Here is a 27,296-nt window from a genome sequence, read left to right on the forward strand (position 1 = left end):
GGTGGCCCATTTTCTGACGAAGGCCAGGGGTTGAGGTGTAGGCAGCAGAGGCCGAGGGGAATTACCTGCAGTCACAGCGTCTTCAGCATAGGAAAAGACATCTTGCCACCAGAACCTCCATTTCCCTTTCCACTTTCTTACGGGATGGACTAGCACCTCCTTCCAGTAACAACACTTCTTGTAGAGAAGACCTTGTGTCCTTCCATCTGTCCATGCCCCCCTCGCCCAGCACAGTTCTTTGCATGTAGTATCAGGTATTATTTGAATGAATACCTGGATTTCTAGTGCTTTCGAATGTGCACTTAAGGTCAAAGCATCCATGGTATTTGGGAGGCCGAGGTCAACCAGAGCTAATCTTTCCTCCTCTTCCTGAAAAAGAACCAACACACCCATGCACGCGCACACCACATGGACCTGGAGACCCCACCCTGTATGTAGGCAGTTCCAGAACACCCTCGAGTGTCCACCACATTCAGCCATGTAAACATTTGGGAAGACCCTGGCGAGGGTGTGGTGGGAGGGCATCAGCGCCCCAGTCCCTGATTCGAGGAGAGAAGAGGATGAAGAAAGAGGTCTGTGTGCATTGCTCACAAAGGTCTTTGTCTCATGAGCGCCCTCCACCTGGGAGGACGGGTCCTGCACCCCACAGAGGTTCTTAGGGTCTCCATGCCTCACGACGAATGGTCCTGTATCAGGCAGCTTGCCCGCGGTTTCTAGCTCTGAATATTTCAGGGCATCTCCTGAGCTAAACGGCTCTGTGGGCATCCTGTTTCCTTGGGTGGCACTGCCAGGCTGTTTCCACTTACAGCGGTGTGTTCTGGTTCAAGAAGAAATGCTGAGGCCCAGTGGGCGTGGCTCGCTTCCTGGTAGTGGGCTGGGGTTGGGGGCGTAGTAGAGCAGACTGGGGTGTGATGGTGGGGGGACTGGGAACCTGGAGACTTGGGTTCCATTCCTGCTTCACTAGCACCCTGCCCTCAAATATACACACACCACTTCTCTTGGCCTCCATCTTTTTCTCTGTAAGAAGGGGGACAACCATGGGCTCTGACAGCTCCACTGGCCCCACATGTCTGTGATTCTACCCTGAACGAAGTCTAAGGAAAGCCTTTCTTAATAGAGTGGGCAGCCACGTTCATAAGCCCACAGTCACAAACAAACATCCAGAAAACCCTGCAGGTGATGGGTGCTCACCCAGGCTTCTGATGTTGCTGAAGGACCTCCAGGTCACCCCGGCTGCTGCTTCCTCCAGTCTGAGGAAGGGACCAGCGAGCCACGTGCCTTCCCTCCACTAGGGGGTGTAGTGAGCACACCCAGAGGGGGCAGAAAGGTGGGAACTGGAGCTGGAAGGCCGCTGGCCGAGGCCTTCTAGCCCTGAGGATGCAGGTGGTTGCTCTGAAGCCTGGAACAGGGAAAGCACTGTTGCCTCGTGGGTACTCCAATGACCTCCAACCCCCCTGTGCCGCCACCAGCCAAGCCCCGACTCCCTCTCCTCCCTAACTCCCCCACCCCCCCCAATCCCAACCACCCCATCCCAACCCCCCTCCCTTCACCCCCCCCAACTCCGCCGCTGATGCTGAATGAAGTGTGACTTCCTATAGGTTGTTTTACATCTGATTTGAATATCATTTCTTTCAAGTCAAATCTAACAGCAACCCCTTCCCCACCCAGGCCCCTCCCAGCAGCTCCCATCTGTTCCCCTAAAAGGGCTTTCAGCCCTTGCTGTGTCTGGTCAGTCCAGGTGGCCCAGCCTGAGAAGAGGTCCACTGGCTGGTCGCCGGGCTCCCTGTGCTCAGTATTAACCTGCGGCCCCTTTCTCCTGCCACAGATCCTCGATGTGAATCAATCCCATGATGCAACATGCCTCCCCAGCCCCAGCTCTGACGATGATGGCCACGCAGAATGTCCCTCCCCCACCCTACCAGGACAGTCCACAGGTGAGTGTCCACCAACGGACAGGGGGTATGTGTGGCCTTCCCTGGGCAGAGGGCAGGGCCTAGTGCTCTCTGGGCTCTTCTCTGTCAGGCCTGGGGAGGCCTTTCTGGGGAGAGCCCGGCAAACAGACCCCCGGTGGGGGGTCGTTGCATTTGACAAACACGAGATTCAGATCTTACCTGGGTAACTGTCACCAGCATCTAGGACCATTGCCTAGAGCACCGAGTCACAGTCCTGTCCACACCTATAACTCAGCTTCCCACTCGGAGCAGACATCAGACAAGTGTTCCAAACCCCTCCCTTGGGGAGATACCGGTCAATCGAGTCTGCCTTTGAGTGTTTGGGGAAACTTTTTAATTAGAGGCCCCTTCATACCCACTCCACCTGTTCATGGTCACTGGAGCTCCTGTCCATCCTCCTCTGCATGCCTACTGGAGAAATCTCCCTTCTTCTCAGGACCCGCTCGGCTTCTATCCGGGGAAAAGGCCAGGCCTGTTTCTCTACATCCTCCCACCCTTCCCTCTTGTTCCTGGTTTCCATCCCTCAGCTCAGACACAGCCGCCCACCTCGCCCCCCAAGTTCTTCTGAGACTCTCCCTGATTGCGGCCCCTGTGGAAGGCGGTGCCTTTGTGCCATCTTGCTGTTGTCTCTTTTCCTCCTTCTGGAAGCCTGGCCCAGCTTTTGCAGGTTGGGCTCCTGCCTTCTCGAGCCGATCACTTCTAACCTTTGCTCCCCCATGTGCGCCTCCCCCCACACTTCGTTTTTCTGAAACTCTGGGGTAGTTATGAGGCTGCGCTTTCACAGAAGCCTCCATTCTCTGGCCTTGACCTTCACACTCTCGTTTTCTCTACCCTGGTCTCACAAGTTAATAATAATTCAATAATTTTTATCGAGTATGTGTTATATGAAATGCAGCCAGCTAGAATATTTATTCATTCATTTAACAAATGTGCAGTGCGTGCCTACTATGTGCCAGGCAGTCTTTCTCATTCCTTCCAGCGGTGTCTTTGCCCTGCCCTCATATCCCTCCGCATTAGGCATTTCAAATACAGCTGTTCTCATGGGCAACGTGAAAGATCTGTTCATCGTAAGAAGGACGCAGACACAGGGTGGGCAGACTTTTGCTCACATTAGGTCCTCTGGCCCTGACCATCAGCCTAGTGTGAGCATATAGTGACTGCTCTATCCATCCCCCATGAAATTACACTTTACAGAGTGTCCAGCACACAGACCACCACTGACTCCTCAGCCTGTGAAAATCCAAAAGCACTTGTCATTCACCAACCTTCAAACACAAGTCCTTTGGTCCCTACCCCTACTCCTGCGTATCAACTCCATGCTCCTTCCTAGGCTCTCCCCAACCTACCCTCATACCCAGCAAACCCTCTGCCCATGTCAGTAACTTTCCGCCAATGACCACAGGTTGGACTTGCCACTGACATGGTTCTGCTATTTGAAAACTTCCACATGAGCGATAGTATGTTGGACCCTTCTACTGTCAAAATGAAGAACAAGAGGCCTGGGAGCCCAGGGCCACAATGGGGACAAGCATCATCCTTCTCAGTAGACATGCATACACCCATGCCCTTATCTGCTCAGGCAGTACTGGGTACCCAAGGTGTTGATGAAAAGGCAGGAACTTTGGTTCTGTTTCTCTTGTTGGTTGATGCTGCCTCCAAGCTCCCCAGGAGGACTGGGAGTGGCAATGGGATACTTCCTACATTCAGCAGACTGTGAACACAAAGGGACAGACCGGGGTAGAGCCAAGAGGCCAGAGAGTACTGGATTGGCACAGCTGGCAGCTGTTGCCCCCTACCCCACTTCATTCTGCTGCCCGGGCAGCTGGGAGAAGTTTGGGTTTGGTGGGGATTAGCAGGGGAGCTGCAGGAAGGGCCTGTGTTGTCCAAGAATGCTGATCCGGGTGTAGTTAAGTAGAGGAGCCTAAATTAATTCTCAGCATACAGCTGAGCATTAATACAGCCCAGCTGCCGGGGAGGGAGTGCACGTGGGGCTGCAGCTCTAAGGCACTGGGCTCCCAGAAGCCACCACTGAGCTGCTCTAGCATTTGGGGGAAGGAAGGGAGGTTCCAGTTCCCCACCTAGGACCTCAGAGCAAAAGCCCAAGGCAAGGGCTGTGCCAAGACTCTCCTCTCTGAAGAGCCACCAGTGCTTCGCCATTGAATTCAAATAGCTACAATTATAGCAAGGGAATATAATAATTTGCCCTGTGGAAGCCACACACTTATTTGTGACCCAAGGTCTAGGAATGTCTGACCAGAAGTCTCAGTGTTCATTGTAAAGCTACCAGACCAAGGTCTGGGTCTTTATGGCCTCAGCTAGGCCACTAGGCTATGGCAGATTGTCATGGGGCTTCCCTGGGCCTAGCTGGTTCCAAAGAAAACTGATCAGGGCAGGGAATCATGGGAGGAGTTAGGGCAGGGACAGAATGGGTGGGTGAGGTCCCCAGAACGTAGACTCATGGGAAAGGCTGTCCTCAGAAAGTGCTAGACTTTGAGGCCAGTTGGCTTTAGGGGGGGCTGCTGGAAGTGGCTCTTGTGTGAGGAATGTCATTCACGTGAGATTTTTGCTGGGGAACTTGCTTGGGTCTTCTTGCCTTCTCCCCTTTATGCTTTCAAGAGACTGAGCCTGGCTTCTCAGGGGAAGCCCTGCCCCACTGCCCTTGTAAATCTTGTTATTCCAGAGAACCAGCTGCCCTCTGACACTCCATGTCCTCCCTCAGGAAAGCCAGGCCTAATGGGAACATGGGTCGGGCACACAGGGGCCCTCTGGAAAGGATTCCCACCACCTCCTCATTCCTGGAGGTCTAATCTCATTACTCTTGGACCCGCTATGACTTGTTTCCCCAAGGCCTGCACAGCTGAGCACATCTCTAGATCACCTCCTCATGAACCCAGTTACTTCCATGGGCAAAAATGGCCAGCCTCTGATGTGAAGTCCCCAAAATGAAAAAGGAAGCGAGAAGCAGAGCCTTTCCTCCGAGACCCATGCAATCGTTTTAATAATGTTCCCGTTGTGCTAATGGCTAGCGGTACCGAGCATAATCTATTCAAATGCACAGGAGAACCTCACTTTGGAAAATTAGGAATCTGCATTAAAAAATTCCCAAGCCCCGGACCTTCTTTATAATAAATTAGAATTTTTTTTTCTAGGCAAGTTCTTAACTTGGCAATTTCATTTTTGAAGTTTGGGGAATAAAGTTATTAAAAATGAGGGAGGCTTTTTTTTTTCTCTCTTTCCATTTCAGTAGAGAAGCATTAATGTTCCTGCCCTGTGCTGTATTTGCGCACGCCAAGTGGTGTGACTGCCGAGCAGCTGCCGGCCTCTCAGTCTGTTTCGGTCCATCGTGCGGAAACTCCGTGATTACTCTTAAGGACGTCGCCCTGTGTTTGGTGTGTACAAAAGACAGACCAGACCGTAAGCTTACAAAGTGCAAAAGCAGCGACCACTGAAACCCTTCCTGTGGCCTGCTTTCTCTTTCTGGTGGCTTTCTGTTAAGTTCTGCCAGAGTCACAGCACCCCCTACTGTCTAACTACAGCACCTCACGTCCAGCGTGCTGTGGCTGGGCCCTTGATCCAGACCCCCACTTATGCCCTGAGAGGCAGGGGTGAGTCACTTGGGATCCTGGAGTTCTACAACGATTGTTTAATGAAAACATTGTCTCCAGGGAGACCTGCATATGAACTAGGTGTGTGGTCCCTCTATTCACTAGATCGTGTGAATTCCTTCTCACACTGCTTCCAGTTCTTCTCCATCTCTGCCACAGCCTGGCCACCTGCCACCTGGACTCTCACAACCCCCTCCTCCCACTGCCTAGCGCCCCACTGATCCTACAGAACTCTTTAAGTTACTACGTTCTCTGAAGTTGCTTCCCCTCGCAGCAAGTGTCACTCCAGTCCCCCTCCCAGAATCTTCATGGTAACACAGCAGCCCTCTCACTTCTTCCAGGCATGCACCCTTCACTCGCGCACTCTCTCTCCACCTCTGAAGTGTCCTTCACCTTCTCCCGTTTCCTGTAACAGTCCGCATGCAATGTCACCCACCAAGTAGAGTTCTTTCTTCGGTATCTCCACCGGCAATTTCAGGAAACCCTCTCCACCCTCACCTTATCCACACGCAGAAAACTCTTGCTATCAGCACCCCCCACTCTTCCTCAAATACAGACACATATATACCATTCCACAAATATCCTTGCCCTTGGCTTATAGGAAGACAAATATTGTGTCTGGTCTAGTTGTGTACGTATTCAGAGTTAGGCCTTCCTCTGTCTGCTTGTCCCCAGCACGCCAGGCTGCGTGAAAACAGAAATCCTGGTGGGTCCTGGTCTGACTCACGAGGCATAGCCCCTGTGAATGAGGGCACTCAATTAACAGTTTAGGAACCACTTGATACGTGGGTATCTAGGTACTTATGTAGTATGCATTGATGATGGGCGCTATTAAAAGGGCTTGGCAATTCACCAAGGGTGCAGCCTCGTTATTGGCCAGAGGGAGGCAGGACAGACAGTCAGAACTCTCAGTCCGGTAACAGTGTGGAAAGCTCGCGAAGGAAGCCATGTACTTCCTTAAGACCTTTTGGCCAAAGCGGTGTTCCTCCACTCCCACCATCCACCCGCAACCCTCAGAGTGAGGAGAATGGTGTTCAGGACCCCAGGGGACTCTGCTTGGAGATCTGAGGTCAAGGTGGTGCTATCTAACCTCTCCTGCCAGCAGAAGGCTAAGCCAGGCCAGCCATGTCAGGGATGCCAGACCTGGCTCTCTGTCCCTCCGAGTACCTTCTTTCCCTACCTGTTCCAGCAACATTCCCTGTTGGGTGGGGCCAGGGGAGCAGTCATCCCAGGGAAGTTGGACCTTTGATCAGTCATCGGGGTCCCCATCTGGTTTCATTAACTGGAGGCAGAGGGGGCGGCTGGGGCTCCTGGCTATGAATGTCCCTGTCCAGACCATGCAGCTGTGACGGGTAGAAGAGAAGCGGGTTCAGATGTTTTCACACTTTACATTCCTCTCATCTCTTTAAGGGCTGGAGCCCCCTGCCTTGCAGGACCTTCTGCTCAGCTGCCTGTGAAACTCATTCACTTTGCAGCAATGGAGTTAATTCAGCAGCTTTGAAAGTCCCCCTAAGCCTTTTTTGTGGCTGTGATTGACAGCTCCCTGTGCCCCTGGGGGCAGCACCCCAGGTACCATATGGGTGACCCGTCTGCCCTTGCTTTGACGCATCCAAACGACTCTTCTCTTTCCCTTTTATTTTCTGCTGAGTCTTTCTTCTCTGTGCATAGTGACCTTTCTCCCTGGCCACTTGGGCCACCCATGTCTATAAACTGGACGTATCCCTGAACTCCAACTCACTCAAGACCTGGAGTCCTCATGTATAAAAGGCAGAGCAGCCTCAGGTCCCACCGCGGGGCCTTTATGTCTCCACTTAGGAGACAGCGGGCCAGCAACAAGGCTTGTGAACAAACACTCACTCTAATGGCCTTGTCCAGGTTTTTTATTTGATGAACTTGCCACCTGAATTCTGATATTTACCCAAATGACAGAGATTTTATCGCCTATCCTCATGCCTCCAGGCAGGATGAGTCCCCTGAACAGCTACAAAAATAGTTAATGGCCCAAGTATACAAAGCTTAAAATAAATCAGGGAACAGGTGATCAAGTAGCTGGGGCTGAGGAGCGCTGGGACTTACTCTGCCTTCCTTCCCCGGGAGATCTTCTAGGAGCTTTGGTGTCTGCATGGCCCAGCGGGAGGGGGATGGGTGAGTAGGGGCCCTAGGGTGTCCCTTCTTGGAGTTTGTGATCTGCAGGAGGAAGAGTAGGATGACTCGATATAGTAGAAATCGAAGAATCCTAGGCCTTGTCCAAGCCACGCTGCTGATGAACTGTATAGACTGAGGCGAGTAATTGCGGTACTCTTTCTTTCATTCACTCATCTATTCAATAAATATTCAGTGCTTTCTGTGGCCTTGAAGACCTTGTGCTGTGTCCTAGGGGGTATGAAATTAATAGTTCCCGCCCTAATGGAGCTTATAGTCCATCTTGGGCCTTAGTTTCTGCATCAGGATAATGGGGATCACTTCTGCCCTCCCTGCCTCACAGCATTGTTGGGAGTGTGGGTGTGAAAAGTAGAGTGTGTTTCTGGCCTCTTTTCACCCATCTTTATCCAGCAGCCAAAATTGGGTTGAACTTTATTTACCCTTTTTGTTAGGAGCACAATAGACATATGAAATATGTGTTCTTAGCTATGCACACCCCCTTACACACACACACACACTTACACACACACTCACACATGCAGACACTGTGATTCTGACGTGCCCCCTAAAGGGCCTCCTGGAAATCACTGGTTTAGGACTATTATAGAAGTGAGGGGTCCCCTAGATATGGATGGAACGGTGGGGAGAAAACAGTTCCCAGGAAAGTGCACAAATCTGGGACATGAAAGACTCAGATCCCAGTTCACAGCCTTCCTCCTATTAGCCACATGTCAGTAACCTCCCAGAAGCGCAGGCAGGGCCAATGAACATTTTACAAGCCTCATTCGTAAACCACTGCCTACAAATCCTTTTAAAATTAATTATTTAGTTAAGACCCTCATGTTACCCCACTAAATAAATTTTCTGTAGTCTGTTCTATCCCGTTGGCTCTGGAATCAGAATGTAGGTGACCCAGGCCCTCTCTTCCAAGAGCCTCTTAGTGCTAAACTGGGCTGCCCTGGCCCTGTTGCCAGCCCTTCCTCCTCCTGTGCTGACTGAATATTTGGAGGCGCCCTCGCTGACCTCTCCCCTTTTTGGATCCCTAAGCCTTTCGACATATCACTCAGGCCACTCCTCATACGGGTCAGTCATTCAGTCATTTAACCAACATACTGGGAGCCCATCACGAGCAAGCATGGTAATGGGAGCTGAGAAACCTGTCCACCAGGGAGACAGACAGACAAGAGCTGGCAGTGTTATAGGCGTTAAGGTTAATGCATACACGATGAGACAGGGATCATGGCTACCTGGGTCTGCGGGGTGTGAAGAACTGGGAAGGCTTCCTGGGGTAGGGTTTGTTGAGAGAGGAACAGGCTTACACATGGCCAGGAGGGAGGCAGGGCTGGAACATGGACATTTCCTGCAGAGAGAGCAGTCAGAGCAGAGACACAAAGATGTAAATCATCGAGCATGTTCAGGCAACCCTATACAGTGGGGTCTGATGGGGTGCGACAGAGGGGCGGGGTGCTGTACTGGAGACAAGGCCAGGGTCAGTGAGCAGGCCCGAGCCGGGGGTGCCTTCGGGCTGTGTCTTTGCCCCCGAACGAACATTGGCCGTGCCTCCTGCTGCCTCCCACCTGTTCAGGCTAAACCTCATATTTACCAAGTGACTTCAAGTCCTGACCTCCTCCCAAGTCCTTGGACTCTCTCCTTGTTGGGAGGAAACCAGATCTCGCCCTGGCACTTCAGGGAGTGTCAGCTCCTGGTCAAGCCCAGTGCGGCCCCTAGTGGGTGAGGCCCGGGCAGCCCCCATGTTCCATGGCCTGGCAGGGTAGGAACTGAGGATGGACAGTTCTCTTCTTGCCCAGGTCAGGTGGAGGGCTCAGGAGAGGGGCGTCTGCTTAGGAGGCGTACTGAGATGGTGCAGGCCTAGGTTCTCCAGGGCTTGCAGAAAGGACCCCAAGAAAGGTTGGTGGGCATCAAGTCACAAAGAGCAAGAGCATCTGCAGGGGAAGGGTGTACGTAGGGGAACATAGGAACATGGGTGCTAGGGTGTCTTAGGCAGGGCGTGGGGTTGGATTCAGAAAGGAATCACCTACTGTGTGCAATGTGCCCTCACATATGCTCTCACGTAGCCCTGGGAAGATTTATTAGCAGCTCCATTTTTACCTGATAGGGAAATTGAGGCTCAGAGGAGCTGAGTCTCTTGCCCAAGGTGACTTAGCTGGTGATGGGTAATGTCACCTTCTGTGATACCTCAGTCCCCTCTCCCGGGTGCTTACAGGCAAATAGTTTCCTTCGGCAGGGCTAGGATTTCCAGGGCAGCCCACGTGACAGAAGCAAAAGTGGCAGCCGCGAACATGGGCTGCAGGTTGTATGGGTTATGCTGATGTAACCACCATATGCCGAGTCTCTTCCAAGTGCCAGCTGCTTTGCATACATTATCTCATTTACTTCTAACAACTCTGTACCTTAGATATTATTACACTCATTTAATAGTTGAGGACCTCAGATCAGAAAAGTCGAATAACTTGCCCAAGTCACACAGGTGGAGAGTCCAGTCCATTAGATGCTCCTGCCAGTGTTTCATGCTGTGTCCGATTGTCTCCAGCTCTGGGCTGGATGCCACCACTCCCCATAAGTCAGGGACCGTGATTTCTCTTGTGGCCCAAGGCATTTGGGGTCAAGAAGGTAAATCTGCAGCTAAAAAGGTATCGTTGATAGGAAGGTCTACCCACTCCCACCAGTCATCTTGCACTCAACAGATATTCAAACACTATATCACACCCTGGGGCTGCAGCAGAAAACAGGAAAGACAGGTCCCTGCCCCCCAGGGTCCACAGTCTAGTGGTTGAGAGAGGCAAGAAAGCAGACATGGCTAAACAGTGTGCTCGAGCCATGGAAACCCAGAGCAGGGGGCCTGACTTGTTCCCGATGCTCAGCTAGCACTCACCAAAGGAGACAGTGGTGGGAGGTAGGAAGCACCATGGACATTTCGCAGCTGAGCAGACTGAGCCCTAACAGGTCAAGTTACACATTCAAGGTCACCCAACAGTGAGTGGCAAATGCAGGACTCAGTTCTATCTGATGCCAGTGTCTCCTGCAAACTACTCAGTGGGATGCTAGAAAGACCCTGGTGTCATCCCCATTCTGAGCCACCTGCTCCTATCTCCCATGAGCAAAAGAGAGGAACTCTGAATGGCAGCTGGCACCAGGCGGTGGCCAACCGTGATCAGTGCAGGGCACGCTGAAGGGTTGGGTTTCTCGAGCCTTAGGTCTCTGGCTTTTCCTCAGCCTCCAAGGAAAGTGAACCATCTTCAATTAATAAACCACCCATGACTTCCTACTTGGGTTCTACTCAGGACTATTGCTGGCATGACCAGTGTTTGGGGAAATTGACTTGAACTCACATAGGAGCGGTATTTTGGGGGGTGGGGAGAAGCTGGGCCCGCAGTGAGGATAGGGTGAACTAGACGGAGACCTAAGAGTGTGTGCTGGGAAACAAAGCTTCATTCTGATTCTAGTGCCCTTCCTCTCTGCCCTCTTTTTCACTCAGGGGGAAAAAAATCTTCCCATTCTTCCTTTCAAAGGAAGGTAATTACATACAATGATTCACTCTGTGATTTAGTCAGAAAGCCCTTGGTTCTCACCCCAACCTTTGCACAAACTGTTCGTGATCTCTAGCAGTTTCTTCACCTCGGCGGGCTTCTATTTTCTCACGTGTAGAATGGGGATCATACAAACCTATTGCATAGGATTATTGTGGAGCATGAAAGCCTACAGAGATATTTTATTAACTCGTTAGAACAGAATGTGCTCCCTCTCCCCTTATGATTGGGAAAAAGTGATGCTTAACAGAAACGAAAGCATCCAGTGTCAGCAGGGGCAACTGAGGCAGGCAGGTAAGTGTGCTTCCCAGCGTCTCCTGAGTCACACCTCGAGCTTCTCCTGCTCATTTCCGTGGTCAGACTAAACTGTCAGAGTGGCTGGATTTCTCAGCCCCTCCAGATTTTGTATTCCTGTTACACACAGCTTACAACCCCAAACTCTTCCCACTTCATTTTAGCACGGGGATGGTCGAGAACTTTCATGTCAAGGTGTCACAAACCAAGATCAGGCAAGACCCTTTAGCTCCTAGGTTAAGGCAGGGCTGGTTCCAGCCAGATGAAAGAGAAGTCCAGAGGTTGTGTCACCTATGGAGGCAAGAGGGTAGAGTGGTGACCCATGGTCTTTGCCCATAGAAAGGACCCTGTGCAGGCTCTGGACCCAGCCCCACGGCTCACAACAGTGACCTTCTAGTGTATGCTGCCACCCTCCCCTTCCACTCATCATCATCCTGTTCTCTTGATTAATCCTCACGGCCTCACAGGGAGCTGGTGTTAGACCCACATTTTATAGATAAAAAAACCAAGCGTCCAAAAGCTCAGAGAAGTCACCCCAAAACATACAGCTAATAATTATCATAGGAGCATCAAACCCAGGGCCTGGATCCCTTGCTCCTTCTGCTTTCTGAGGCTTCTCTGATCTTCCAGAAAGCTCTCCAGACATCATTCAAGTTTGCCTCTCCTCCTCTGTGCCTCATTCCCCTAGTTGTAAAAGGATGGTCCTCCCCTCTGCGTGATTCATACCGTGCCCTGTCCCCGGTCTGCTGCCTTGGCAGGGTTTCCGGAGAGCACTGAGGTCTCCTTAGAGGAAGGGCCGGAATCTGGATCAGGCAGTTCTGGGATTAGTTGAGAACACACCAGATGGCCTTATGGCATGTATGGCTAGTGTTTAGTTTCTTTGTGTGCCAGATCGAGGAGAATTGGAGGAAAAGCCTGACCTCAGTGGTGTGCTAGTAAATATTTAACAAGCAGATCTCTGGGCGGAGGTTGAGGAGAGGCCCTGATGTGTAGCATTTGCTAATTTCTGTGCTGTAAATGCTCCCACCATGGCCAATTTCGATAGGTGATATCAATCAGCTTACAAAATTCCTGAAAATTTAAGTTGGCTTCCACAGGCCAGAACCAGGTCACTCTGATCCATCATTTAAGGGTCATACCCTGTCCTAGTCCATCTGGTCTGTCCCCCTGCTCCGGATCGTCAGGCTGTACTGCCCAGTAACCTCGCCCCAAAGCCTCATTGCAAGTCACCCTCATCCCCTGTGGACAGCTGCGGGCCTCTCCCTTTGCTCTCAGTTCTTGGGGAAATGAGTGTTTCTGGCTAGAAGAAGAAATCTATTTGGAGATAAACACTCATTCTCCAAACATGGAGGAAATGCAGAGGTTGCCAAATCGGCCCCCAGGAGCTAAATAAATTTAAATCACCTTTCTGCTCAGACCAGCTCAGCTCTACTCTCTTCTCGCCCATCCCCACTCAGAGCCCCAGTAACAGCCTCTCAGCAGGGGCCTCTTAGGACGCTGGTAAGTGACCACCTTTGCTTACACTTTTATTCGGAGCTTTCCTCTATTACTCAGCAGGGCTCTCCCTACCCCACCTTCCCTGAAGTCCTAGCTAGAGAGGGATTGAGGAGAAACTGAGTGCCTCCCCTCAGTCCTCTCTCTTAGCAGTCCCTCTTAGTGGGAGCCCCTTGTGGATTCCTTCAAGGATGCGAGGAAATTCGCCCTTCATGCAGACCAGAGCACACTAGCCTACTCCATATTTCACCCATAAACGGGTTGTGCAGATGTAGATGTGCCTTACTTTAGGAGAGAAGCATATTCTGGAAATCTCGTGTTTAATAACAGCCACTGCCCCTCCACCTGGGGAGCATGTCAGAGTTTCCAAAATACTTTTACATACTGTGCATCATCTACTCCTAGCCTCCTCCAACCCTGTGTGGGTAGTGATTATTAAAGCCCCCTCAAGGTGTTTGAGGCCACTGGTGGTGAAAGGGACTTCAGATGTCAAGTAACCCACCTACCCAGCTAGAGAGCTTCCATCCCCTACACAGTGGCCCAGTGGATCGGTCTCTGCTTGGCCCCGTCGATGGTGGAGACTCACCACCTCCTGGAGGCAGCCCATTCCAGCCTTGGAGAGCTCCGAGGCTTGGGCATTTGGATGGAGCACAAATCTGTCTCCATGTTACATAGATTTAATGCAGTTTGTAGTTCGACCCTTCAGGGCAAACAGAACAGGACTGATAGAAACCAATCCTCATCCAAATGTTTGAAGGGGGCTCACACGTCTCTCCATCTCCTCATTCCCGTGAGTCTTTCTCGCACACTGCAGTTTCCTTCGGATATTCCTATGACGTGGAGTGGAATCCCTTCGCCAGGCCGGTCCTGCACCTGTTTCAGCACAGTGCTGGGGGGCGGGGCTAGACGCTGTGTGTGAGCGCTGCTTCTGTTAATTCATCCTCGGATAGCTTTAGTTTAGGTCGTTTTTTCTGGACAGACACATTACACTTTGGATATATTGAGCCTGCTATCAACTAAAACACTGCTGCTAAACTGTGTGTCTCTCTCCCCTGTTCTTCACTTATTGATTTATTTTTTTATCGAAGAGTTAGAAGTGTTAAATTCCGACTTATTAGAAGAAAGTGAATCTTATTAGACTTAGCATGTTGCCAACATCTGTAAAGATCTTTTGGATCCTAGTTTCATGTCACCCACAAAGTTGCTGAACATAACTTAGCGCATGCTCTAAATTACTGATAGAAATATTGAAGAAGAGGGCCAAGGAGAAAGCACATGGCACTGTCCCAGCAGCCTGTGTCAAGCAGACGTCCACTCTTTGATTGTCATCTTCTGGGGGACGCTGACTAAGCCACACACTGGTCTACTAGGCCATGTCTCTCCCGTGTTTTCCACAAGGATGTCGTGGGAGGTGCCGTGTTGAGGTCACTTAAACCATCCATGCCCACCACATCTCCTGATCTGCCAGCTTAGTAATCATGTTAAATCCAGATATTGAGCTCTATCATAGAAGGTGCTCGACCTCGTGACCCCGGCACCTGGCACAGTGCCCAGCACATGGCGAGGACTTGAGAAGCACTTGAAGACATAATCGGTCACACTTGTGAATGAAAGGAACCGACCCAGATCGATGTGAACATCAGCGATATTTAGTTTTCGATTCCACCTTCTTCCTGTATTTTGAAAATTGGAACATTTGTTTTTAATTTCTTCCTTATAGCACCTCTTTAATACTCATGAATCCTTAAAGGTCACTAATTTGCTTACTGATAAGAAAAATAAGAACTCGGGAAAGTGAAAGGATTCACCCAACGTCAAAAGCTTATGACAAGAGACAGTAGGATTCAAGCAATCGCCTGCCGGCTTTGAGGTACCATCATGTCTGTGCACTGACTTTGGGACAGTTCCCCCAGCTCAGTGGCGTGGATATTTCATCCCAACAAAATATGATAGGGATACGGTATAGTAAAGCAGGTATATTTCTTTTAGAGTCTCAATCTCATGCACTGTCCATCATTCGTTAATTCAATTCACAGATGCAACAAATATTTATTGAGCATCTACTAGTGCCAGGCTATTCTGGGCCCTAGGAAAATAACTGTTAATCAAGCCCTTTTTGAGCTTAAATTTTAGCTGGAAGCAGGAGAGAAAATAACCAAGCAAATAGATATACAATATATGGTATGGCAAGGTCTGTGAAATAAGGCAGAGCAAGGGGACGGCAAGGGGCAAAGGGGCTCTATTTTACTCTGAAGATGTGGATCTGAGCAGAGACTATAAGGGAAGAGAATGAGCGAATAAATGTCTTGGGAATATCAGCACCAGCAATACTGTGGTGTATTCAAATGGAAGAACGCTATTTTTTCTTCCAGAAAGCAGGAACCTAGATCATCTGATGAGCTTTCCATGCTAGGAAATATCTGATTCTTTCAAGGTATATTTATCCATTTATTCACTCATTAATTTTGTCAACAAATACTAAGCATCTACTCTGCGTCAGCTGAGTGCGGGGGTGAAGATGCGAACAAAGCTTTAGTGCAGGATGCAGACGTGTCTGGAGCTTGACAGCACAGGGCTAAGAGCTGTCATGGGCTGCGGACAGGCTGGAAGAAGAGAACGGTCGAGGCACGTCAGCGTTCATGACATTTTCGGGCTCCATTTGACTAAAGGAAATATAACAAAAGCCTTAAATGATGGTTAATGATGGTTATCAAAAATTTTAAAGCTGTTTAACCATTTCTTTAAATCAAATCTTATACTGAAAGTTCAATATATGATATTAAAAGGAATTGCTCTGATTATAACAAAATTCGGGCCCTGGAGACACCTTCTGAAACATGTAACAGGATGAAAACTACTGCCCTAAATGTTTGTTATGGTCAAGAATGGAAATCTGTCCATTGTCCACTAAAATCCGCTTATCTTCAAGTACCCAGGTAAACCAAATTTGGAGAACCATTCAGTTATTAATCAAAACCATTAAAACAGTTACCTCTGGCTTGCATTAAATGGAATAAACCTCGAGCCCGAATGAGAACTGATTCGGCTATTTTTTTCCTCCTCCTTAGTCATCGAATCAAACTGAATACTGCCCAGTCCAGCCCAGATGATTCACAAGCACAATTTAAAGGCCTCACCATTTTGTTTTTCTCTGTCTCTGGACAGAGGGCACTGTCTTAGTTTGCACTAAGAATCGTCTCTTTTGAAGTGTGTTGGTGCATCACTTGGCTTCGGATAGTCCGAAATTGTTCTCTAGAACGTTCTCATTTGAAGAAAGTCCTGCTTTCTTTCCACTGTAATGCATGAACAAACGGATGCTCATTATACACTCATGATTCTCTTACACACATTCCCCTACCCACCCACACACCATGAGCCAAGGCAGACCTCACAAATCCAGCTGAGGAGCCAGCTGTCACGGACACACTAACCCACCGCCTCTTCTTTCTTCTCTCTACAGATGACGGCAACTGCTCAGGCCCCCTCTAAGGCCCAGGCTGTCCACATCTCTGCACCCTCAGCTGCTGCCAGCACTCCTGTGCCCAGTGCCCCCATTGACCCCCAGGCCCAGCTGGAGGCTGACAAGCGAGCTGTGTACAGGTAGGAGATGCTTCAGCAGTGCTGAGAAGCCCCCAGCCAGCCTCAGGCCCGGCTCAGCCCTGAGAGATGAGATTGCAGGCCAGTGGGTGGGCTCATCAAAGACAATGGCCAACAGCTGCTCCCTTCACAGCCTTCTCTCTCAAATCAATCCAGAGGTTCCTCAGCTGGCCACTATGGATTGATGCTAGCTTCCTGGAATTGTCTAGTGAGGGATATGAGGGCCCGGACAGTATCTTTTAGGAGGAGCCCTTCCGCATCCCAGATGGAGAGATAAACTTTAATGAGCCAGAAACCATCAGCTCAGCAAACAGGCAGCTGCCCGGGGATTCCCCTTGCCCTGTCCCATTGTTGCCTTCACTCCAACAAGAGCACTGGACATCTGATTGCGCTATCGAGGACTCGGTATTATGCAAACTTTAGTATGTTTAAAAATCATTGGGAGATCTTATTAAAATGCATGGTTTTAGGGTCCATGCTCAGAAGTGCTGAATCAGTAGGTCAAGCTATAGGAAGAGGAATAAGAACTTTAAATAATATTCTGGGTTATTTAATCTAATGCAGCTGTTCCTTGGACCACATTTTGATTCATGGTAGTCTTGGATTTTAGCAACAGGTGTCGCGTGCAGCTGTGTAGGTTCTGGCACGTTCCCCAGATGGGGAGTTTGCTGATAGCAGGCACTTGGCTCATCTTTCTCTGGGCTAGCCCATGCACCCAGAGCTGGGCCCTGAATGGCCCATACGGTGGGAGGGGCTCATGGAAATCCCCATCCGTCTGTGTATGTGGGTGGGAAGAAGCTAGAGTCATCTGAGTGCAGGCCTGAATGAGGCTTCAGCAGGGACCGTGCTATCGCGCTATCGTTTGTCCAGAGCCACTAAGAGGAGGTGCCTGAATCACGCTCAGTACTGACCCTCGCTGGAGGCTGGACCCTTGCTCACGTTCTCTGTGCGAGTATAGATATTCACATGTACCAGTGAACACAGCTTACTTCTGGCTGGGCACACACTATAGCACGTACTAATGGCAGTACCATGTGCAACGGGCCACCGAGGGTACATAGGAAAAAGATTGATTTCTTCCTCTCCCTCACCCCCCACAGTGACAGTGCCTTATGGTAATGGTGGTGATTATTATTGTTATTATCATTGTCATAATGGCATTATTTTTAGTTACTCAGATGAGCCTAATGCCTCTAATGCCAACAGTTAAGTACAGAGGAGTGGGCTCTGATCCATAGATCCTGGCTTGAAGATGCTTCCCAAGTCTGGAGGGAGGATAAATCGCAGTGCCTGGCCCCCTGCCCGATGCACAGGCCTGGTCCACCTGCTTACAGGCAGTGAGCTCTTCCTTGGGCCCCCCAAGAATGCCAAGATCTGTCCGCAGTTTTGTCAGAGAGACTCTAAGGTGGGGGAGGGGCAAACCAGCCCAGTATGGGACTGGGCACTCCTGTCCTCCCACCCCTCCTTCCTTCACGCTCTTTCATAGAACCCTTACTATTAACATGTGGAGACAGTGGCTGGAATCCCGGGGAAGGAAAGTAAACCTATAAAGTGCACAGGCTCTTCCCTGTCTCTCCAAACAAGAAACCAACAGTATGGGCAGTGCTTTAACAGAGAAGGCTTTACAGAAGAGGCACTACTTGAGTTTGATCTTGGAGGCTAGTAGGAGAATGGGTAGAGTAGGACCTTCCCGGCAGGCTAGAACCTGAGGTGTTCCAAGAACAGCCAGGAGCCAGAGCAGACGTGGCTGCAAGCACCTGTAATTAACCTGTGTGGTGCTTCTGTGTGTGGGTGTAAGAAGGGAAAGGAGAAGAGCGTGGCCTCTGGAAACTGCCTGATGGTCTGATGACTTGGGGGGTATGGCCATGATACTCCATTTAGATCATTGCTACTCAAAGCATAGTCCATGGCCAGCAGCATTGTGTCACCTGGGGGCTCATTAGAAATGCAGACTCCCGGGCCTTACTCAGACCTAAGGATTCATGATCTGCACTTTAACAAGATCCCAGGTGATGCATATGCACATTAGAGACTAATCCCAGGCATCTTCTGAGATTTCTGGGCTCAGGGCCCAGAGCGAGCACAGATCAGAGTCTAGAGAACCGCCCCCCCACCCCCCCCACACACACCAGATTAATGTGAAAAAAAGCTTCCAGAAACTGAGGCTTGAGTCTTGCTTCTGTGTACGAGTCTCTGAACTTTAGTATCATGATAGAACCTCGTAAGCATGTTGGTAAGAATTCAGGAGACGGCCCATGTAAGCCCCTGGCACTATGTCTGGCACAATGTAGAGGGATCTCTGTGTTCCTACCAACGGGCTCCATAGCCCTTCCTAAGATCCCAGGCTCCTTCCCCACCCAGGCCACGCAGGAGAGGCAGGCCATCTCCCACATGGGCGCTGTCTATCAGGACTTTTCTTATTCCTGCCTCTGCCTTCACAACCGACCTTTACCTTCTCCTACCAGGCTGACCACCCTACAGCCCTTGGTGTTTGCCCAGGTTATCTCTGCGGGTCACCACCAACTGTCCAGCCAAACATGGCAGCCCGGCTTCTCAGGACATCAACCCTGTTGCCCAGCTTCTCTTCTCTGCAGCCCTTCCTGCCTGCCTCCTGTCCCAGGGTTGTCTCCCATAACCACACCTCTCCCATTAGTACCAGCTGCCCTCTCCACAGCCCTTGTGAGATGACAGGGAGGGAGCTCAGCCTCCTGTAGGGTTGGGTAATTTTAATTAGATTTGCCTGCCTGGGGCAGCCTGGCTGCTCCAAAGCACTTCAGGGAGTCTGCATTTCATGTCAATAAATGTAACAAAACCCTTTCAATTCAGACTAGTGCCCACACTGACTTTTGGGAGCCCACACCACGGCCCCTCCCAGAACCACAGACAAGAAAGGGCGGGGGGAAGCCCCTCCCTGCCTAGGCCCCTGCAGGGCGGCAGAGGGGCAGAGTGACAAAAGGGAGAGGTGCCTGTGAGTGAGAGAGCCCGCCAGTGCCCCTGAGGTTTTATTTGTGTATGAGGATGTGTTAATGAAACGTACAGGTTCCTTCTGATGTGGACACTGTGTATGTGGCGGGGGTAGTGGGGAGGGAGGCAGAGGGGAGGCCGAATCTGTCTTTAATTGGATCATACCAGAGCATCATCTGGACTAATCAGCAAGGCAGCCAGGAGTCCCGCTCAGATTAATGACTGCAGTCTAATCTGAGCAGATCCCGTGATTGGATGCACATCGCGGGTAATTGTGTTCGTGGCCCAGGAGCAATACTGAGAAGAGGGTCTGAGGAGGAGGCCCCCATGCAGTGGGGACCGCAGGCTTGGATCCACTCAGTTCTCTCCTTCCTTAGCTTCCACCTCAAACCCCAGGGGTTTTTTTTCCCAAGAAGTTAAAATGTAGCTTGGACCACAGTGCCCCATCTCTCTGTGCTGGTGGACAGTGTTGGGTGCTGTCTGGGACTTGGTGGTTATGTTGCCAGCAGCTCAGAATCAGGGCCAAGAGGGTGAGGTTAATCCAGCGTTCACTCTCCCTCCTCCCCTCCAGTCTCCTTCCTTCCCCTTTGAAGTGAGTGGGTTCCCATGGAAACAGTGATGTCCTGGGGAGCAGAAAAGTGGCAGGGAGCTCTGCCTGGCCAGGTGCAAGTGGGGGAGGAGGTCGGCTTTGCTGAGACTGCTCGTGAGGCTAGTTGGTTCTTATCCCTAAGGCTCAACTCCTCTCTGAGAACCCGGGAAGTGGCCTGTCTGGTGCTGAAGAAGTTGCCTATTATTGATGGGAAATGCTGGGCTGGAGGCATGAACACTGAGAAAATAGTGGGGCAGTTTTGTGTTTTGCTTCTCCACTAAAAATGCTGGAAAATCGAGCTGTGGCTCAAGGGGAGAGGGTGAATGGCAACTATACCTAGATAGCTGACCCTTGAACAACTCTGGGGGTCAGAAGCATTGAGACCTCTGTGCAGTCAAACACCCAAGATTAACTTTTGACTCCCCCAAAACATTACTACAGTCAGCCCTTTGCATCTGCGGTTCAACCAACTATGGATGCAAAACAGTTCTTTTTGACCCTTGGTTGGGAAACTGGGATTGGGAATGTAAAAATAGTGTTTTTGATCCATGGTTGGTTGAATTGCAAATAAGAAACATGAAGACATGGAGGGCCAACTGTATTTATTGGGGAAAAAAAATCCATGTATAACTAGGCCTGGGCAGTTCAAAGGTCAACTGTATTTCTTCTTTGTGGCATTACTCACAATTGAATTAATTGTGCTAACACATTATTTCTGTTCTCCCCACTAGATTGTTAACTCTATGAAGGCAGGGTCTACGTTTGTCTTATTCATTGATTTATCACCAGTGCCTTAAACAATACCTCAGAGTCAACAGCTTGGATGAAGTATGTACTAAACCAATGCTTATCAAATGGATTAATTAACTTGGCTAGATATACATATATAGATGTGTGTGTGTGTGTGTGTGTGTGTGTGTGTGTGTGTGTAATGGTCCTAGGCTGGTGTGGCAAACTGGCTCTTGGGAAGCAAGGGAAGGGGAGAGCCCTGATTTGTAGTATTTGCCAATTGCCACGGTGTAAATGCTCCCAGCATGGTTGCTTTAAGCTACCAATGTGATGCTACTGAACAGAGCTGAGAAAAGATGCACGCATCTGGCTCTTGCCAGCCTTAAGTACAAACTTCACACAGGTGGCCCAGTTACAGGTGCACAGTCTCTGTTTTTAAACAGATCAGGACATCTCATAACCAATTCTTTGGAATGATTTTACTCATCTCTTTAGCCATGATCCTACACTCCTTGATCTTCACCGATTTGTTTGGTCTATTCCTGGGTTCTAAATTTGAAATTTTCTCTCTTAATGAATTAATACTTAGAATACTGCCTGGCACACAGTAAGTGTTTTATGAAAGTTTACAATTGTGATTTCCCCCCTTAACCCCAAGGCAGTGAATTTTATCCTTTCTAGGTTGTACCTAGCACTGTCTATCTCTTTCCATCTGCTCGAACAAAGCCCCAGCGTCACCCCCAACTTCTCTACCATCTCCGAGTAGATTCCAAATCTTCCTTGCTTTATCCACTAACAAAATCCTTCCTGGAAGCTCCAGAAACCCTGCATCAAACCATTCTTCTGTCTCCTTAGTTTCTCAACTTTCAGAATCGTGACCTTTCCACATAGCATCTCCAGGTCTTCATGTCAATCTCATCTCTCCGTAAAGTACAAACTCAGACCTTCTACCCTGTGTGACCTGCCCCCAGAGAGCTCCTGCTGCAGCCTGGTTCAATAGAAGCAACATACGTTTCTAAAGCCCTGTTTGTATTACACTTGTTCCTGTCTCATCCAGACTGGGTCCCTCTAGAATCCACACTCATCTGGGGAAAGGTCAGAACAGGGCAGTGGCAGTGTTCAGATCTCTCCCTGAGAGACCATCCTTCTAAAGGTCACTGAAGTCCCAGGCTTGATCCTCATAGTCCTACAGCTAGAGGTGCAAACGCAGCAGAGCCACTGTGCTGGGCAGTGGGATGAGCTTTAGAAATAGACTTGGCGATAACTAGCTTTGTCACCTTGGGCACGTTAATCTCTCCAAGCCTCTTGTTTTCTTAACTGTGAAAAAGAAAATAGTAATAACGAGACTAAAATTAGATCATACATGACAATACCTGACACACATATCAGTGTTTGCTAGGTAGACTGGGGCAGGCTAGGGTGGGATGGGATGTTTTAAATGGGAGCCAGCGTGTGTCTCTGTGGCCTGTTTGGGATGTGAAGGCATCAGGGAGGTGGGATCCAGGGTTTGGGTCACGACTCTGGACTTACCTTACCTGGGTTTACCTTCTGGCTTCACCACTGAGCACTAAACCTTTCTGGGCCTCATTTTCTCATCTGTCAACTATGGCTAAAAAAAATTTTAAAAAGCATTATCTCTTCATCACGTTCTTCATGAGGATTAAATGAAGAATGCATGTAAAGAGCTTGGTAAAGAATCTGGCATATGGTGAGCACTCTGTAGGTGTTAGCTGCTATTAGAAGTTTGGTAAAATGCAAGCAGGAGTTGGTCAGGCTAGAAGGTAAGTGCTGAGAGGCAGTGCAGCAAGAAGCAAGACAGGAAAGGCTCCCAGTGGAGTGGTCTTCCCACCACAGCTCAGTTAAACATTTACTGAACCCTGTTCTGTGTAAAGCATTGTGTTAAGGTCCAGGAGGGGTTCTGAATAAGGAAGACTTGGTCCAGGGAGTGGGAGAAAGATGACATGGAACCTGGGCACATAGGATGGGTTCAAAAGAGTATTTGTGGAATTGATGGCAAGATGCTGCTTACAGTGAGGTGTGGGAGAGCTGCACTGCTTTTCCCGAGGAAAGAGAAGCCCAAGGGAAATGATAGCCCAGCTGCCTTTCCCCGGGCTGGGCTGGAAGATGGGGTGAGAGCAACCGCTAGGTTTAGGGCTGGACAGAGAGGCGGGTCCTGTTGTGACTTCCCTCTTTAGCAGCCTCCCATGCCAGGACACTGGGAACTGGCACTTCCTAATGAAGTGTCTTTGAGGGAACTCTTCCACCTCATGACCATAGGGTGTTCTGGCTGCAGCGAGTTGACCCTAGGGCTTAACTCTATGCCTTCCTTGGCATTTGTGCTTCGTCATTCCTGGAACATGCTGGGTGAGCTGGCCTGCGAATGATGTGGGAGAAGTTCAGCCATCCCAAGCAGAAAAGTCAGGACCAGATACTTCTGGGCTGGGTTCTGGGAACAGATGTTCCAGGCTGCATGCTGGGATGGGCTTTATCGGCTGAGGGCTCTAACAGACACTTCTGGCTTTTTGAAGCAGGTAGATTCACTAGCATCAGAACTAACATCTCAGCTGTTGACTGTAGTCAGGGGAGTGACCCTGCAGGAGCCATAACCTGAAAGTGAAACCATGCTCAGTGCTCCCCCGGCACTCAGCAAAGCCTGTTCCCTGCCTTTTCCGCAGGCAACTAAATACCCCCACCCCAAGCCCAGCCTCCACACATGTTGTCACAGAGGCTGCAGCTGCCCGGTCCAGGGAGCAGATGTGCTTGAAGGCAGTGGGCCCCGCTGCTCCCACAGCTCACTGCCTGGCCTAGGCAGAGCTGAGAAGTCCAGGTACCTGGCCAAGACAAGACAAGGCACACTGATATGGGATGCAAAGCCTAGAATCCCAATGACTTTCATCCTCACGAGGTTATGTTAGGATTAAAGGAGATAACCGATCCTAACAGTAACAGCTCCTGGCATGTAGAAGGCTCACAATGAATGGTGGCTCCATTCATGAGTAGTTACTGTGATAAGTACTAGACTGGATCTGCCCCCTTGTCAGAGAGAAGACAACCTCCTGCTAGTATGAGTTGGGGGGCAATAGGGGGAAGGGAGGAGAGCTAGCAGGCGGGGGTCTAAGAGCTCGGATGGCCTATGACTTCTCACCAAGGCTGCATGAAGCCAGTTTTGCTCTCCTGGTAGCCATGGCACCACTCTGTTTTCCCAAGCGCTGATCCATTTTGTGGTCAGGTGGAAAGGACATAAGACAGAGACTTCAGTCTGAGTTCTGACTCTACCCAGTCATTTAACCTCTTTAAATACGCTTTCCTCCCCCCACCAGGCAGGCATCAGTGAGAACATGAAAAATCTATAAGACCGTTAAAGCTCTCTCTAGACGCACAGAGCATTGTTAGGAGAGAAGGTTCTTTTGGGAACTCATGTGATGAGCACAGATCCTCTTGGGCTGCAATGGTCCTGATGCTCGAAGGGTAAATGTGTCACTTTGGTTTGGTGACATATGACTCAAGGACAGTAGAGGGGGGAAAAAAGGGAGGGAGGGGAAGAGGATGAAGTGATCTCAATAATGGTTCAAAAATACTACATGGAAGGAGGGAAGGACACAGATTTGGAGTTTGGATACCCAGATTTAAATCTTGGCTCAATCACTTATTAGCCTGATATGATTATTTTACTACATGACACTTCAGTTTGCTAATCAGTAAAATGAAAATAATAAGAATATTGGATGTTTAAATGCAATAAGCACATGGAAAATCACTTTGTAACTTACAAGGTGCCAGCAAAAATGCGTGAGCATGTGTTTAGTCACTGCCAGTGACCAAGGTACGATGGACAGAGCTTCCCTTTACATAGCAGCCCTTCCGCCAAAGTGCTTTCTCCTTGGGGACTGGCAGAATCTCTGGTGACTAGGAGAGAAACTCTGACTACCTCTCACTGGCTACCTGACCTCAGGAAAGACACTTCTTTTTCCTATGCCTGAGTTATCTCTTCTTAAAATGAAAGGACTGGTCATCAAAAAATTAAGAGATAACAAGTACTGGCAAGGATGTGGAGAAAAAGGAATCCTAGTGCACTTTTGGTGGGATTGTAAATTGGCGCAGCCACTATGGAAAACAGTATGGAGAATCCTCATAAAATTAAACTACCATATGATCCAGCAATTCCACTTCTGGGTGTATGTCCAAAGGAAACAAAAATACTAACTCGAAAAGCTATCTGCACCCCCATTTGCAACAACATGGATGGACCTTGAAGGCACTATGCTAAGTGAAATAAGTCAGACAGAGAAAGACACTGTGTAATCTCACAAGTAGATTCTAACAAACAAACTAACTAACAAACTAAAAGAGAAAAAGAGATCAGACTTGTGTTACCAGTAAGGGAAGGGAAAATTGGAGAGAGGTGGTCAAAAGGTACAAACTTCCAGTTATAAGGTAAATAAGTTCTAGGGACGTGATGTGCGGCACGGTGATTCTGGTTACCACAGCTGCTTGATATACAGGGAAGTTGTTAAGAGTGTAAATACTGAGTTCTCATTCCAAGGGCAAATTTTTTTCCTTTTTTCTTTTCTTTTTCTTGTATCTACATAGAAAGATGGATGTTAGCTGAGCCTACTGTCATAATCTATTCATAGTATATGTAAATCAAACCATCATGCTGTATACCTTAAAGTTACACAGTGATGTATCTTAATTATTTCTCAGTAAAATTAGGGGAAAGAAGGGGCTGGACATGAGATCCTACCAGATCTGAAGTTTAAGGATTTTTGTATTATTCTTTCCCTTACAGACTGCAGACTAGCCTTAACAACCACTGTTGAGATTTCACATTTTTTAAATGTGCCAGAAGGAAGGTGTGTGTGTGTGTGTGTGTGTGCGCGCGTGCGTGTGGTGTGTGTGTGTGTGTGTGTGTGTGTGTGTGTGTGTGTGTAGGGAGGGGACAGAGTGGACTGTGGCTGCCCTGGACCCCACACTTGCCAGGAATAGACCTGCCCTCTACCTGGGGGAGGAGTGCCAGTTGGAGCCCCGGGACCCTAGCAGATGCAATTCCAACTTAGCAACAAGAAGTCCTCTCCAAGGCAACCCAGGCTAACACACCACCCACTGGGCAGGACTAAAAATACACCCAAATGGTGTCAACGTCACACCTGAAGTAAAAATATACCCAACCAGGAGCTGCTGGCTTGTTCTCCTCCACCCCACTCTGCTCTCTCCATCTGGAGCCTTGGAGGGGAGGAGTAGATGGCTGGGCGAGCACTTCCTTCACATCGCCCGCCTCCCTCTAGGACCCTGCCAGCCCCTACCCCACACACTCCCCACAGGAGCTCAAAGAAGCAGGTCCTTTTGTGGCAACTGTGTCTAGAAGCTGCCAGATGGCACTATCTGATGCAAGCATCGCAGTAGGAATGGATTTTGAACCGAAAGAACTTTAGGATTGCGTCTCAGAACCTTCTTTCCCATTGTCAGTGCTTCTTCATTCATTCATGCATTCGTTCCCACGCATTGATTCACCAGATAGCTACCTATCCTCTGCTGTGTGCCAAATTCTGTGCTTGACCTCTGGGAATTCAAAAAGATATGATGAGATCATAGACCGGAGCAGCTCACCATGTAGTGAGGAAGACAGATCTGTGCACAAACAACTATAGTTAGTAGAATTTAATGTGTCACAAGGGAAATAAAAATAAATTCTTATTGGCAGTGCTTTTTTGGTTTAAAAAAAAATGAGGTTCTGGGTTCTGATAAATTGTATGTTGCCTCTTCTCTTTCTGTACCTCTATTTGAATTGGCATGTGGGCTTGTTTTCCCTGCCAAATGAATCAGTGGAGATGAGAATATAAATTGATTGGAACGGATGGTGTCAATGTTGCTCTGAATAAAAAAAGGTGCCCACACACCATTCCAGGGAAGAGGAACAGCTTACTAAGTGCCAGACACTCTACATGCTTCTCCATTTAATCCTTGCAATCACCTGTGTGGTCGTGGTGTTGTCTCTGTTTTAGAACAGAGGAAACTGAGGCTCAGAGATACTCAGTAACCTACCCCCAAGTCACACAGTTATGTGACTCCAAAGTCTATGCTTGTTTCAGACAGCCCTGTGTCTCACCCTACTTTGGGATGTGGTCCAGGTGGAAACCTGAAGCATTTCTGAGGGGTCAGAGGAGGTAATGGTTCCTCTTACTGGAGAGACCATCAGGAGAACCTTCGTGAAAGGGATGGCACTTTGAGCTGGATTTTGAAGATGGTTAGAAGGGACAGGGAGAGATACGGGAACAGGCAGTTCAGGGGGAAGGACCAGCAGGAGCACAAGGAGTGCAGTGTGCCTGAGCTGGTGAAGGCCAGCAGTGAAGACAGAGGGGCTCAGGGCCACCTGCTGTCTGTC

The 27,296-nt window shown here is 49.4% G+C and overlaps 1 protein-coding gene across 8 annotated transcripts in view; it reads left to right on the top strand.

Annotated features, from left to right (window-relative positions):
* PKNOX2 (PBX/knotted 1 homeobox 2) overlaps positions 1–27,296 on the top strand; it is a 240,538-nt gene that overhangs the window by 163,766 nt on the left and 49,476 nt on the right. For all 8 annotated transcript variants that reach the window (XM_036220199.1, XM_016122625.2, XM_036220198.1 and 5 more), the window contains 2 exons: positions 1,826–1,934; positions 16,496–16,635. In XM_036220199.1, coding sequence (XP_036076092.1) covers positions 1,848–1,934; positions 16,496–16,635 — 227 coding nt within the window. In that variant the 5' untranslated portion in view covers positions 1,826–1,847. The remainder of the gene's footprint in view (positions 1–1,825; positions 1,935–16,495; positions 16,636–27,296) is intronic.

This window comes from Rousettus aegyptiacus, unplaced genomic scaffold (assembly GCF_014176215.1).
Source record: "Rousettus aegyptiacus isolate mRouAeg1 unplaced genomic scaffold, mRouAeg1.p scaffold_m13_p_5, whole genome shotgun sequence".
NCBI lineage: Eukaryota > Metazoa > Chordata > Mammalia > Chiroptera > Pteropodidae > Rousettus > Rousettus aegyptiacus.